The 14,232-nt window shown below is 30.8% G+C and overlaps 1 protein-coding gene across 2 annotated transcripts; it reads right to left on the bottom strand.

The window, feature by feature from the left end:
* Positions 1-2,516: 2,516 nt before the first annotated feature.
* On the bottom strand, positions 2,517-6,351 carry LOC107918110 (protein indeterminate-domain 4, chloroplastic). Of its 2 annotated transcripts, none has more exons than XM_041083093.1 (4): positions 6,133-6,351; positions 5,519-5,784; positions 4,864-5,260; positions 2,517-3,820 (listed from the first exon to the last, which is right to left on the bottom strand). In XM_041083093.1, exons 2-4 carry the CDS (start codon positions 5,673-5,675, stop codon positions 2,692-2,694), a joined length of 1,683 nt encoding a protein of 560 aa, XP_040939027.1. In that variant the 5' UTR covers positions 5,676-5,784; positions 6,133-6,351; the 3' UTR covers positions 2,517-2,691. The 2 variants fall into 2 exon arrangements, with proteins under 2 accessions (XP_040939027.1, XP_016703114.2); XM_016847625.2 differs by having other exon boundaries at positions 5,999-6,276.
* Between the last annotated feature and the right edge of the window lie 7,881 nt (positions 6,352-14,232).

Genomic DNA, 14,232 nt, shown 5'->3' with positions numbered 1-14,232 from the left:
CTACTCGTTCAAGTGGTGGATTACATACATAAAAAATTTATGACAACGTCCCCTCTACCTCTCAAATCTCTCACTCTTCAACTTCAATTATACTTCATAACCGTGTTTCAGATAAACAAAAAAAAAATAAAAAAATTGCAGATGTTATATTTCAAAATTTCAATTTATTGATTCTTTGATTTCAGGTAAAATTATAATATTTCACAATAAATTATTTTTATTAAAATTTAATTATAAAAATCAAGATATACAAATTGTACAATAAAAAATAAGAAAATGAATGCCTGAAAATTAATAAAGTATATTATATCTTTTTTTTAAAGAGTTTCCGAGTAAAATTACAAACACAAACATAAATCATAAATAATACATAGCCAGAATAAACTCAATACAAATTACTTGGACTAAAGACTAAAGTATATCCAAGTTTAGATTGTAATAAATGGGGATTAGACCGCGCATGGTAAAATTTAAATCAAAAATAATTTAAGAGAGAATTAATTAGGTCACAAAATGAAATATTGTTAAAGATATATATTTTGTTTAGGATAAACTTTACGGTGAGTCATTTAATTTTTATAAAGTATCAAAAATAAAAAATTTGTAAAAAAAAAATTACATTATTTAACTATTTTCTGTTAAAATTACTAAGGAAAATCTTAAGTGGAAAAGTTATAATTAATAAATAATTTATATAAATTCCATGTGATATTAGAATTTGATATCATGATGACATGAAAATTTCACAAAAGAAATTCTAAGTGGAAAAATAATAAATATTGTGTCCAGAATAATAATGAAAAGGTCTACTCTGTTTTTCGTATGGAAAAAAAAATGTAAAAGAGGAAGAGGGGTTCAAGTATTTTTCCAAATAAGGACAGTGAAACAGATTGGCAGTCACGGACTAATTGATTCCATAAAGTGAAAAAAGAGACAAGTATTACGACAAAAGTGCCACATTATCCGACACTTTCCCAATTATTATTACAATAACGAACAATTCCTGATGCTTTTCTTGTTCCTGCCTGAATTTCAGAAATTTCTGACCCCAACATTTGATTTATATTTTAATAATTTAAGCTCAGGATGATAATAATAAACGAAATTTGTTAAAAATAAAAACAAAAGAAGATATTAACTTAGTAGTTTAGGTAATTTCAAAACTAGAGAATAATATTGTTATATTTTTTGAATGTGACTTGTGACACAGGTATTGAAGTCAACGTAATGCAATTTTAGGCAAAAATGTGTGGAGAATGTCAACATGAGCAAATGAATATTGTTTATTAACTAGTATTGGGGTTAGGTATTAGGTGGCCAAATAAATTCTGTATGATATCAAAATTTTAATGCAAAAAAAATAAAATAATCATTCACTTGTCCACTCTGTTGGAATGTAGTAAGCATGTTAAGATTCTTGATGTCATGTGTTGACCTATTCTTTACTTTTTACCATTTTATTTCTACCAAAGGGCTCAGCTTTTGTTTCGATTTTGTATTTTCGGTATGTATATTTACCAACAAAAACTTTAGTTTGTAGTAAATGTTAAAATATCTAACTTCTTCAAAGACAAAAAGGAAATTTTCAAGTAACTTTTTGTTTTGGAAAGAGACACCAAATCTATTTACTTCACATTTAAATTACAATAATTTTTTTAAAAAAAATTAATTAATTTATCATCATAAATGTCCCAAAAATAATCCAACATATTTAGGTTTTATTTTAACGCCCTGACCCAGCAGTTGATCACGAAATTCTCCTAAAAATCTTGGTTTTCTTGCTTTCAAGTGAAGATATCAACCTATACTACTTTCGTCGCTTCCTATTCATTACATATTAAAAATATTAGTATATGTTTTTCCTTTATAACAAATATGTACAGCAACCTTTTATATTTTCAAAATTATTCTTTAATCTTTTATATCTTTAATAAAAAATTTTAAAACCCCATTTTCACTCTAATTTTTAAGACTTTTTCAAGATTAAAATAATTATAAATTTAGCCCTTAAATTTTATCTATTTTGTTGCTTTGGCTCTAAATTTTATTTTGGGATCACTTTGGCCTTAGAAATTTTAAATTCTAATCAGATTATTTTTTAAAGTCAAAACTAATTGAAATGTTGAAATTTTAATCGCACTAATGTGACAATCTATGTGTAGTTAAGACGGTTATTTTTATTTTTTTTATGAATTTCTTTGAAAATTTCCAAAGCATTTTAATATTTTTATCAAGTATATATTTTTTGCCACATGAGTTGCCATATCAATATTGTTAAAATTTTTAACGGTTTAATCAAATTTTTTCATCTAAAAAATAATATAACTAAAACTTAAAAGCTGAAATCAAAAGTGATTCCAAAATATTAAAAAGTTAAATTTATGTTTATGCCTTAGGAAATTTTTTTTTTTAATATTCTCCTCTATGAAATGCCCTAAACATTGAATCACATTGGGCATAATAAATTCTTACCATCTTTGTTTTAAGGCAAAAATCAACAAGAAGAGTAAGCAAAATTAAGAAAAACACCTTGTATATAAAAAAAGGGAAAATACCTTATAATTGAGTTTAGCTAAGGATACCTTTAAAACACTTTTTGGAATGAAAACCCTAATCCATAACTGTAAATTTAAAAAACCAAAAAAGAGTTTCCCCCCTACATATTAATCCTACAAAAGCTTTGCTTGGCTTTTAGACAAGTTTTGGGCAGCCAAATTGTTGTGAGGTTGCTTGAGCCGATGACTTCACATCGGGGTTCAAAGACCCGATATTGATCCCATGTTGACCATTTCCACCCATATTGCCTACCATTTCCCCCACTCCAAGAAAATCCAATGTTAATTTATCAGTCTCCCCGATTCTTACCCCAAGTTTTTGATGTAACTTAGCTTCATCAACGTTGGAAAAGTTGGCGTTATTGCTATGATGTTCCACTGTCATCCCATTTCCGGTGAACCCTCCGAAGTTGCTATGATCTTGTCCGAAAATGGAGGAGTTGCCATTTGCAAGAGAGTTCATTAGTCCTTGAAGATTGCTATCATTCTCCATCTGTGATCTTAGACTGCCACCACTCTCGAAATTGTTAGGGGAAAAAACTTGTCTGTCGGATTTGATCCCACTAGACGAAGAACTCCCCAATCCCCGTAGCAATGAGCAAGTGTTGTTGCTTGTAGTTGAACCCATTTGAGCAGCTTTTTGAAGCAATGCAGTTGCCGACATGTTTGGAGAAATGTTCTCATGTTGCATTGAACTACTGCTATAAAGAGAGGCCATCCCCGAACCAACCTGCACATCACCCATGTTAAACTGATTACCGCTTAAAAATCCGGAATTCGAAGCTCCGCCGTTTTCGCCGGTACTTATGCTGCTCGCACCACTGTTGCTGGGAAAGAAGCCTAAATTGAAAAGATTGGCGGAATTGGGCGCCGTACTGTTAGTATTGCCTTGAAGGTCCGGAAGTTGCATAAGACCATGTAAGGGTTTGTTTATGTATGGTCCATTTCCATGATGAGATTGATGTTCTGGGAGAAAACCTTGGTTCGCCGCATCCCCCATGAAGAACGCCGGCATGTTCTGCAATGAAGAAGGATTGGACGCGGTACTGTTGAGGTGCTCGAACTTTGCGACTCCAGTGCCGCTTCCCAACCGCAACATGTTGCTCGATAATGGTTGATTCTGGGATAATCCTAAGCTCATTTGATGATGATTACCTCCAAATAGATGATGGCTTCCGATTGGGGTTAAGTTATTGGTGGGGTGCCTTGCAGTTTCTTGAGCCAATGCATCGCAAAAGGCCCGATGGGTGATGAAACTATCACGTCTGCAACAAAGATGTCATATATAAATGAGAGGGAAATTGAACAAATATATATATATATGTTATATATATGAGAAGAAAAGTTGTTAATAAACTTCCATTAATGAAAACCAAGGTTGAAAAATCCAGCCATTTCTTTTTAATCGTTTTTACCATTTTGAGAAGAAGGTGCTTCTTAAATGAATTGAGGGAATCATTTCCCAATTGATGAAATCCCGCAGTAAATGAAAAACATATTAAAAAGAAGAAAGAAAACCCTGAAAAAGTTGTCTATTATTCATGGAAGGAATATTTTTCCATAACTATGAAAGCCATTAACAAATGACAAAAACAGTTTCAGGCTTAGCCCAATATTTTCACCAATAAGATCATTTGAATAAACTGACTGGTAAAAAGCACAAATTAAATATTTTTTCCCTCTTGTTCTCCAGATATATAATTGCTGCATGAAAGAATCAAGAATTTCCTCAAATTGCTCAACAAGAGAGTGACAGAAATGAGAATTGCCCCACACAGGCAAGAACCCTAACGTTTAAACAATGGCAGTAAAACATAAATATATACATACATATAAATAAATATATATGTGTAACACTCATCACATGAGAACAAATCCAGTAACAATATACTTCATGACAGCGTATGAATTAACAACACGTGAATATGAAAAAGATGAAAGGCGATGTTACCAAGGGAGAAATGAAGAAATAAAATTTTTACTAATTTTTGTTTGGTTGCCAAGAATCCTTATCAGCCATGGCAGTTTCGCAGATTATTGTTCACGTGCAACCAGTTTTTTTTTTTTTAAAGAGTTTAAAGTGAAGAACTAGAAGAAGGAGAGAGAGAGAGCGAGAGAGAGCTAATCTTTAGATAAGTAATCCAAAAAGGTGAAACAAAAGAACAGGCTTTTATCACTGCCCAACTCCCAGTCCCCAAATCTTTCTCAAACAAATATTTTGCTCTCATGGTAACTTGGTTTGTCAACTTTGATAACCTCAGAGAAAGAAAAGTTTATATTAATGATTAAGGGAAGGATAAAAAATTACCTTGAGAAGAGAGTGCCACAGTCACATCTGTACTCCCTAGTGCCGCAAGTCTTAGAATGAGCTTTCCAATCAGATTGCACGGCATACCTCTTGGAACACTTCTCACACTTCCATTTCTTCTCCCCATGTTTTCTCGAGTAATGCTTTTTGATGCCCGTAAGGTCCCCAAGTGCCCTCGAGGGTTCATGGTGGACGCATGTGGGTTCAGGGCAAAGATAAACCTTCTTCTTCACTTCTTTTGTGCTCTTCTGCTTTAGCTTCCATGGCAGATTGTGTCCTCTTCTATGGAGCTGTAAATTCTGCTCCCTCTGAAACCCTTTGTTGCATACCTCACAGATGAATCTGTTGGTTGCCATTAAAGACTTGGGAGATAGTGCTATCACTTCCACATCTGGATCTGCTTGGTTTCATAAATGACAAAACCAAAAAAGAACCCAAGAAAATTTGGGGGAAAAGACGATAAATTTAGAAAAAAACCCAGAATAAATTATGATGAAAGCTGACCAACTTTTGGATTAGGGTTCATTGGATTATCTTTAGTTTTTGAATTTAAAAAAAAAAAAACTTGTTTCTTTATTGGCTTTACTCATAGGATAGATGTGGTAAAAGCCTAGAAAGAAAAAACATAAAGAGATGTATGTAAAGAGATACTTGCTTGGAGTTCCAGGTTGATTTCTCTTTTTCTTAGAGTGAGGTGCAGTGGTTGGAGCAGTTGAGGAAGTGGGTGCGGCGGATGATTGTTGTTTTATCATCGGGTTTTCATTTTCTGCGCTGTTTCCGAAGAAAGTTGCCGACGATGAAGCGGTGGCCATTCTCAATGATTATATATAACCTTTTTAACTCTTTGCTTGCTTCCTTGCTATCTTATCTTGTTTCTCAGCCCAAAACTATGTGCAAACTTCTTCTTAGAAACCACCAAACCTAGAATTCAAAAAATCAATCAAATTACCTCATAATTGAAAGAAAATAAAGGGTTTGTGCCATAGGAAGGGGGGTGGGGGGGATGGTTTGCATCCCCTTCAGCTCTCTTTCGAAAATCTTGCAAGGAATCAATAAAATAAGAAACAAGAAGACAAAAACCAGAGAAAAGGAAAAAATAATAATGAAAACTAGAGATAAAAAGCCCACAAAATACCAAGAAGGAAGTATCTAAGGAGACAGCAACAATCCGGAGTTGAAGAGAAAGAAAACAATCTAAATTATAGACTCCTCATAATTTCTTCTTCAAATTGTTGTTGATTTTTTTTTCTTATAAAATATATGACTTACACTTGCAAACTTGAAGTATTTCATGTCACATATATGCATGTATGCATGTACGTATGTATGTATAGACAAAAACAAATACATACACGTTTATCCCTTATGCTAACCCCTCTCTCTCTTTCCTCTGGTGTATTCTTATGATAATTTATCTCATTTCTCAATCCTTTTTGTTGTACTTGTAGAATATAAAATTCCCCTTTCGGTTTTGGTACAAACAAAAAAAAAATCCCATTTGCTTCTTACTTTAAGAAATATATATACACATTTTTTCAAAAAGAAATATAACTTTTCGAAACTTAAAGAAGATCGGATTTTACAAGAGGAGTTAGAATAATGACGGATATCTCATTTATTTAATTTTAGATTTTTAAATCTATTCAAAGGACACTTGTAATTCTTCTAACCGTATTTATGAAGCTTTTATACCTTGTAATAGTTATTAATTAAATTCATATTTAGTTACAATACTTAAATAATAAAATATATTTTATTTAAATATAATTACAAATTTATCAATAATAAAATTAAAATAAATTATTAAAATTTTAATATGTTTTAAATAATACAAATATACTTTAGAATCAAATCAAACCAATTAAATATCAAAACTAAACAAAAGAAATTTTTGTTTAGTTAAACTCGAATCTTGTTCAACTTAACCCTACCTTTATTGAGAGGAGGTTGTTGAATCAACTCAAAGCAAAGCCATGCCTAAACTAGATAAAGAAAATATTTTTGTTCAAATATGATCTGAACTCAATTCGACTTGATCCAACCTTTATTGGGAAAAAATGGTTGTTGAATCGAATCAAACCAAGCCCATATAAAAACTTAGCAAAGTACTTCTGTTGGAAGAGATTCTTATTGAATTGAATTAAATAGAACCCTCGTCAAAACTAAGAAAAGGTATTCACCTTTTTTATTCGAACTCGATCTAAAATTTTATTCGACCTGACTTTATTACTTCTATAGAAAAGGACGTCGTTGAATTAAATCAAATCAAATCCACATTAAAACTAAATAAAAATTATTCAAGTCTGAATCTGATTCAACAAAATCTTAATTCTATTAAAGCGGAGGCTATTGAAATGAATAAAACTAAACTCATGCCAAAACTAAACACAAAAGTGAATTTTTGTTCAAACTTTATCTGAACTTAATTAGACTTAACCCTAATTCTATATAAAAAAAGTTATTGAATAGAACAAATTAAATTGAATGCATGTCAAAATTATCCCAAAAGTCAAACTCAGTTTGAACTCAACATGACTCTATCTTTATCATAAAGTTATTAAATCGAATAAATAAAATTTATATAAAAATTAAATAAAATAAAAAAATTAAAATTCGATCCAAACCCGACCAGAAGAGGAGGTTGTTGGTATGAGGATTGATGCAGGAAAATGTGTCGTTATGCGGAGGGGCCACCAACATGCATATAAGCCTTACCCTCTGCCCATCTCTCCTCCTCTTATTTCGTATCTTCTTACCAGCTTCAAGACAAAACCCTCTCTTTCCTCCTTAACGATGAATCAATTTCTTTAAACTGTTTACTGATTTTTTAAGTTACTGAACAACAGTTGATACATAAACACTGCTAAAGGATTCAACTTGCTCTACTGATAATTTTGCCATTCTGTCATCATAAATTTTGTTTCTTTTTTATCATTTAATAAACTTTATTTTATTTCAAATAAAATAGAATATAGTAATTACTGTTTTGAGCTTTTATTAATAAATAATTTTCTATAATGCGAGCGAAACACGTCATAAAATATGAAATTTTATTTATTTTCGGTTTTTATTTTTAAATTCTCACTCATTACATTGACATCTCATGTATAGGAGGATAATATGTTTCAATACATTTAAATTTACGTCATACTATATTGACAATAATATTTATTTCAAATAAGTCATGATTTTAGAATAACTAACATATGAGAAAATAAACTTTTGAACACTCGTACAAGAATGAGGCGAAATGGATAAAGTAGTTTTTGCCCCACTCTAGTGCTATCCTTTAAAAAAGAGAAATGTTATTTTTCATACCATTTTTAATCTACTTTTAAATTTTTTAAAATCATAATTAATTACTAGAAACTCTAAGTTTAAAAATAAAATATAATGAATAATAAAATGTAAAGTTTGAAACTAATTAATAATAACATATTAGATATGTGTGATATTAAAATAAATTAAATAATGAGTAGAACGAAATTTAAACAGTAAATACATTATATTACATATTAAATGCAATACAATTATTTATCATGGTATTGTCATTAATCCAAAGTTGGTGTTAAGTTAATTTGTGACACCAACTTAATCAACAATATTATTAATAGAAAATTCAATCACACATGTATGCATATGAAAACTATGTATTTAGAACATAAAGGCGTGTTTAAATTGTAACACCAACTCAATTAACAATATTATCAACCTAAAAGTTTGTTGAATTTTCCATGCTAGATAGTATAGATATTTGTTGCTTAGCATAAATAATTTATATATGGTGGGATTTGAACCATGATATTTGCATGAATAAAACTTTAATTTTACCATTCAATCAAAGTTTTATCTTAGTCCATAGTTTAAAACAATTTAATTACATAAACCTAAAAGTCATGCAAGGTAATAGAGCTCAGTCAAGTTACTACGAACCTTAATTTATTTTGGGTCAGACATAAATTAAGCATGCACATTTCAATTGTTGTGTTTATGTGGTTAGGATCACTCAGCTAATTCTAATGCATCCAATCACGTATTATTGAAATACATACTTGAGTTTAATTTAAAACATGATCAACTGAAGCACAAACACGATAAACATGATTTAAACAAATTTCATTGAATTAATGCAATCATCATAGCTAAACAGAATTAAGTTACCATTGTTGATGACAAGATAATAAAGCACATTGCAAACTAGCTTAAATTAAAATAACAAAGTAAAAGAAGAATAAACTCTGTCGAATCAGCAATCTCGTGACTCTGATTGAAGATGTTCTCCTCCGATCCTTGTGTTGCTCTTTTGCTAATGGCTCCTCAAGGTGGTCGGCTAAGAGATGATCTTCTCAAGGTTTTGCTGGCAAAAAGATAATGAAAAAATGGGATGTTATGCGTAGGAATGAAGAGAGGAAAGAATGAGAGAAAGAATGCTTATGAAATGAGAGATGAAGGAAATGAGTAAGGGATGTAGGGATGTATTAGAATTAGCTGATGGATCCTAACCAGACGATGGCTAATAGAGACTATAATTGAAATGTGCATACTTAATTTATGTCTGACCCAGAATAAATAAAGGTTCATAATAACTTGACCAAGCTCTATTACCTTGCATGGCTTTTAGGTTTATGTGATTAAATTGTTTCAAACCCAGTCCTTGTTACTTCACATGAATACTAAGAAACCCTTAGCTTAATATGATCAGTAAAATGTATGTTTTACTAAGTAAAAGATTCTGAAAGGACTTAATTTGGTTTCAAGCTAATGAAAGATCGAGTTGCCATGGAATATTTTCCAAACACTGTTAAGCATAAGAAAAATGAATTAAGTTGAATGATGTAATTATCCTAGCTTATTCATGTTATTGATTGTTGAATTTTGTGTTTTTGCTGCCAAACTCATTTCATACATTTCATCTCCTACTTTGCATTTAGATTAAAATTGCATTAGGGATCATTTTACATTTAGTAATTATTTTTTACGTCACGCCACTCAGAAATATTGTGTTTTTATCACCATATTATTAGCTCTAATTTTACAATTAATTGATTAACATACATAGTTTTTGTGGAGATGATAACTCTTTTACTTACTTATTACTTGATAACGATTGTGCACATTTGTACAAATCGAGCGTTACAAGTTTTTGGCGCCACTAATAGGATAAGTAGAGATGGACACAAAAAATTTGTTCACTACTATTAGTCAACTTGTACTAAGATGAGATTTAAGTTTAGTTCACTCATCTAGTTGTAAACCCCACTCCCATACATAATCTAGATCACTCTCCCTCTCCCACTAAGACTTTTCTAATTTAAAGCTTAGTTGTAAATTAATCAACAAGAAAAACTTATAAAAATATTTTCATTCAAATAAGTTTTTAACATAAACAAAACAAACGCTTTTTTAATCTCCTCTGAAAAAGTCTTTAAATAATCATTGTAATACGCTGTAAAAGATCAAGCGTGATACAAAGGAATCTTTGAAATTTCACTCGAAATATATCACTTATTATAAAACATAATAAAATTGATTTTATTGATTTTATCTTCTTCAAAATCCGTATCTTTTTACATAACATAAGTAGATTACACTAAGACTCTTTGGAAACTTTCATTGCTTGATCCAAGTTTTTCTCCAATTACAATATATTGATTTGTTGCTCAATAATCCTAAATTGTAATAAAATTTTCAGAACCCCATTTTCGATGAGTGAGTCCGTAAATATTACTATTTAATATTTATGAGGTTATTATAAAGTTTAATTAAGTTTGGTTCTTAAATTTTGTCAATTAGATAGTTAATTAAAGCTTAACTTAATTAATTAAGGTTTAATAATTACTAAACCAAGTATAAAAAGGAATTTTTAAAGCAAAATAAGATCATTTTTGTATCCATCTTCTTCCCCACCGATTCAAAGCGGAAAAATTAGGGCTTGAAATCGTCCAACTTTAGTCCTTCAATTTCCAAGGTAATCCAAGTCATTTTCTTGTAATTTTTATGTTTAAAAGATCTTGGGAGCTTAATTTAGCTAACCCAAGGATTAATTTGTAAAACTGTTAAAAATTATAAACATTACCATCGTTGAATCTTGAAGCTTTTTGTAACACCCCTAACCTATATCCGTTTCTAGACTAGGGTTAAAGGCGTTGCCAAACAAATCTAATCATCTTGCATTCATTACTCAATCATCATAGCATCATCATCACTCACATTACAAAGTCCTAAATAGGTCAACGAGACCTTAAACATGTTTTAGAAAGGGGTCGAGACTAACGAACACATACAAATTTTCTCAGAAACTTAACAAAATTTTCAAAGTTTCACAGGTCACTCGCCCGTGTGAATAGGCCGTGTGTCTAAACCGTGGCAAAACAGGGCATACATACTGACTTAATCACACGGCCACAAGACACATCCATGTGCCTTGGCTGTGGTCGAAACTGACTTGGGTCACAGGGCCAACCACACGCTCGTGTGTCTAGCCCGTGTACCCTTCGAAATGGCCACACACGCCTATGTGCCAAGGCTGTGTACATCACACGGCCACCAGACACGCCCGTGTGTCTAGGCCGTGCTGGAGACTGACTTGAATAGCTAAATTACAACAGACACACGGTCGAGACACACGCCCGTGTGCTCAACTGTGTGGGATGAAATTAGGCTTGGTTTAAGCCGCATTTCCCACCTATCTCAAGTACTCAAAACCTACAACATTTTAGCATTATTTGCATACATTCATAGGCAACCAATTCAACCATTTTGAATATATATCATACCATTCAAATACCATCCAAATCACTACCCAATTTCACAACCAAAACATACCAAATTAATGTACCAAAGTCATCATAACTTACATAAGTTTAAATATATAAACTCATCATTTATTCACATAATTTATACCACAAAACTTGTCAATTCAACATTCCAAAATCAAACCATCACATGAATAATTATAAACATCATATAACCTACCTATCAAACACACCATTTTAGCCAACTTAAGAGGCCATACGTACAAATATTTACAAGCCAAGTCTCATGGCTAATCACAACACAAAACAGACCAAAATGACACTAGCCTCTACATGCCATATACCATAAATCCAACTCTCAAAATGGTACCAAAATAGATGTCCAATAGTATGATTGATGTCGCTGACGATCCCCAGATCCAAGCTAGACTTATAACACTGTAAAATAGAGAGCATTTCATATAGTAAGCTTTAAAGCTTAGTAAGCTCGTACCATAAATAAACAACAGTTATAATATACGAAACATCAACTAATAAACACTTAGTAGTTCACAATTTATTCATCAATTCTAATCTATCTCATATTACATGTTCATACGAATTCATCAAGTTTCATACGTAGAATATCATCTACCAGATAGGTATCATACATACCTGAACTTTCCCGTATTTATTCATTTCATTCTTACCTCTTGTTCAAATACATTAATTCACTCGAAAATCTTTCAATGCTTTAAGCAATCGCACACGTAGTGCATCAGTGACTTACTGAAACTGTAACAATCTCACACACTTAGTGTCATTTTAATAAACCGAAGCTATCTCGGTATCGCACACTTAGTGCCTCATATAGCTGAAGCTATTCCAACTCGCACACTTAGTGCCATTTGTAGCCAAAGCTATTTCGAACCGCACACTTAGTGACGAACATAGTTGATTATCATCATGCTCAAACCGTAATCAAATATTTATACAATTTATGTATTATCAAAGCATTAAAACATAACTATAACATCATTTATCACGTACGAACTTACCTCATACTCAGATTTGACGATTCGGATCGTTTACTCGATAATCTTCGATTTCCCTCGATCTAAATCCGAATTCCTCTTTTCTTGATCTATATGTATTCAAAATTAACCCTTTTATTCAACAAATCATTCAATATAATCCTTAAACACATATTTATGGAATTTACAAATTAGCCCTCACATTGTCATATTTTGACAATTTAGTCCTTAATTCAAAAAATCATAAAATACACAAAATTTCTTTGCACACATGCCTAGCCGAATATACATAGTGCTCATATAAGCCCATATGTTTCATTTATTTCACATTTTAGTCCCTCAAAATCTCATTTTTACAATTTAGCCCAAATTACTCAAATTCATCAAAAATTCAAAGACAAAATATACTAACCCAACACATAACTTTCATTTTCCATCAACTAACATTTTAAAACTCACAAAATCAACAGTGGCATAATTCCAAATCATCATCAAAATCATAAATTGAAACATGGGCTTTATAGAACACAAAACAACGATTGTAAAAACATAGAAATTATTAAAAATCGAGCAAAATACATACCTTAATCAACATTTTCAAGTGTCGAACCCTAGTTGTGTTCTTATTCTTCTTTTTCTTTGATTTTCGGCAAGCATGAATGATAATGGTCAATTTTCATACTTTTTTTTATTTTAATTTACATTATTAAACCATTTACATTTTTAACCTTTTTATTTTCATTATAAAATCACATATATTAAGGCCATTAATGTCCATTAACCATATCAATGGTCTAATTGTATCATAAGGACCTCTCCTTTAATAAGACATAACAATTAAGCACTTTAACAAATAGAATACATCTTTTACATTTTACGCGATTAAGTCTTTATCGATCAAATTTTTATACAAAACTTTCACACATGCTTAACCACGTACTGAAAACACAGAAAATAATATTTAAATATTTTTCTAACCTGAATTTGTGGTTCTGAAACCACTATTCTAACTAAGTTCTAAACCGGGCTGTTACACTTTTGGCACTAAATTGTTAGATTTTAAGCTTAGAAATGATAATGAACTAATTTGTAAAGTAAAAATTGTTAGTTTTGAACATAGGGACTAAAGTGAAATAATTTCGAATTTGGCATGAATTTTCTATAAAAATAGATTTTGGTCGTCTTTAAAAGGATGAAATTGAGATTTATTTCGAAATCGAAGCTCAAATTTGTAATATGACAGTTTTTATTTTAGGGGTTAAATTGAATAAAATGAAAAGCTTTAGGGAACATTCAAAAATAGAAATTAAAATGCCATATGCATATATTTAAGTGTTATAGGATATTTGGAATTGATAAATTTAAATTAAATTATCATATAGATCAATATTTGAATCGAGTTGAGGATAATCGAGAAAAAGAGAAAATTACTGACTAGCTCCTATGATTCAACTTGTTTACTGAGTTTTGTCAGGTAAGTTCATATGGTATTGTTATATTTAATTGTTATAGGTAATCAAATTATAATATTTGTGAATGTGTATATGAAAGTTGAGTTATTTACAAATTGGTACAAAAATGTGAGATTTGGATTGAATTGT

Source organism: Gossypium hirsutum, chromosome A12 (assembly GCF_007990345.1).
Source record: "Gossypium hirsutum isolate 1008001.06 chromosome A12, Gossypium_hirsutum_v2.1, whole genome shotgun sequence".
NCBI classification, from domain to species: Eukaryota; Viridiplantae; Streptophyta; class Magnoliopsida; order Malvales; family Malvaceae; genus Gossypium; species Gossypium hirsutum.
The sequence above is the reverse complement of the archived record's forward strand: the minus strand, read 5'-3'. Positions and strand labels throughout refer to the sequence as shown.

What these genes read in the sequence shown, in the direction of transcription:
- LOC107918110 (XM_041083093.1), bottom strand. Translation starts at nt 5,675, where the DNA reads ATGGCCACCGCTTCATCGTCGGCAACTTTCTTCGGAAACAGCGCAGAA. An exon ending in AAATCAACCTGGAACTCCAA is followed by an intron (nt 5,261 to 5,518) that starts GCAAGTATCTCT and finishes GAAACCAAGCAG; the next exon opens with ATCCAGATGTGGAAGTGATA. An exon ending in TGTGGCACTCTCTTCTCAAG is followed by an intron (nt 3,821 to 4,863) that starts GTAATTTTTTAT and finishes TCTTTGTTGCAG; the next exon opens with ACGTGATAGTTTCATCACCC.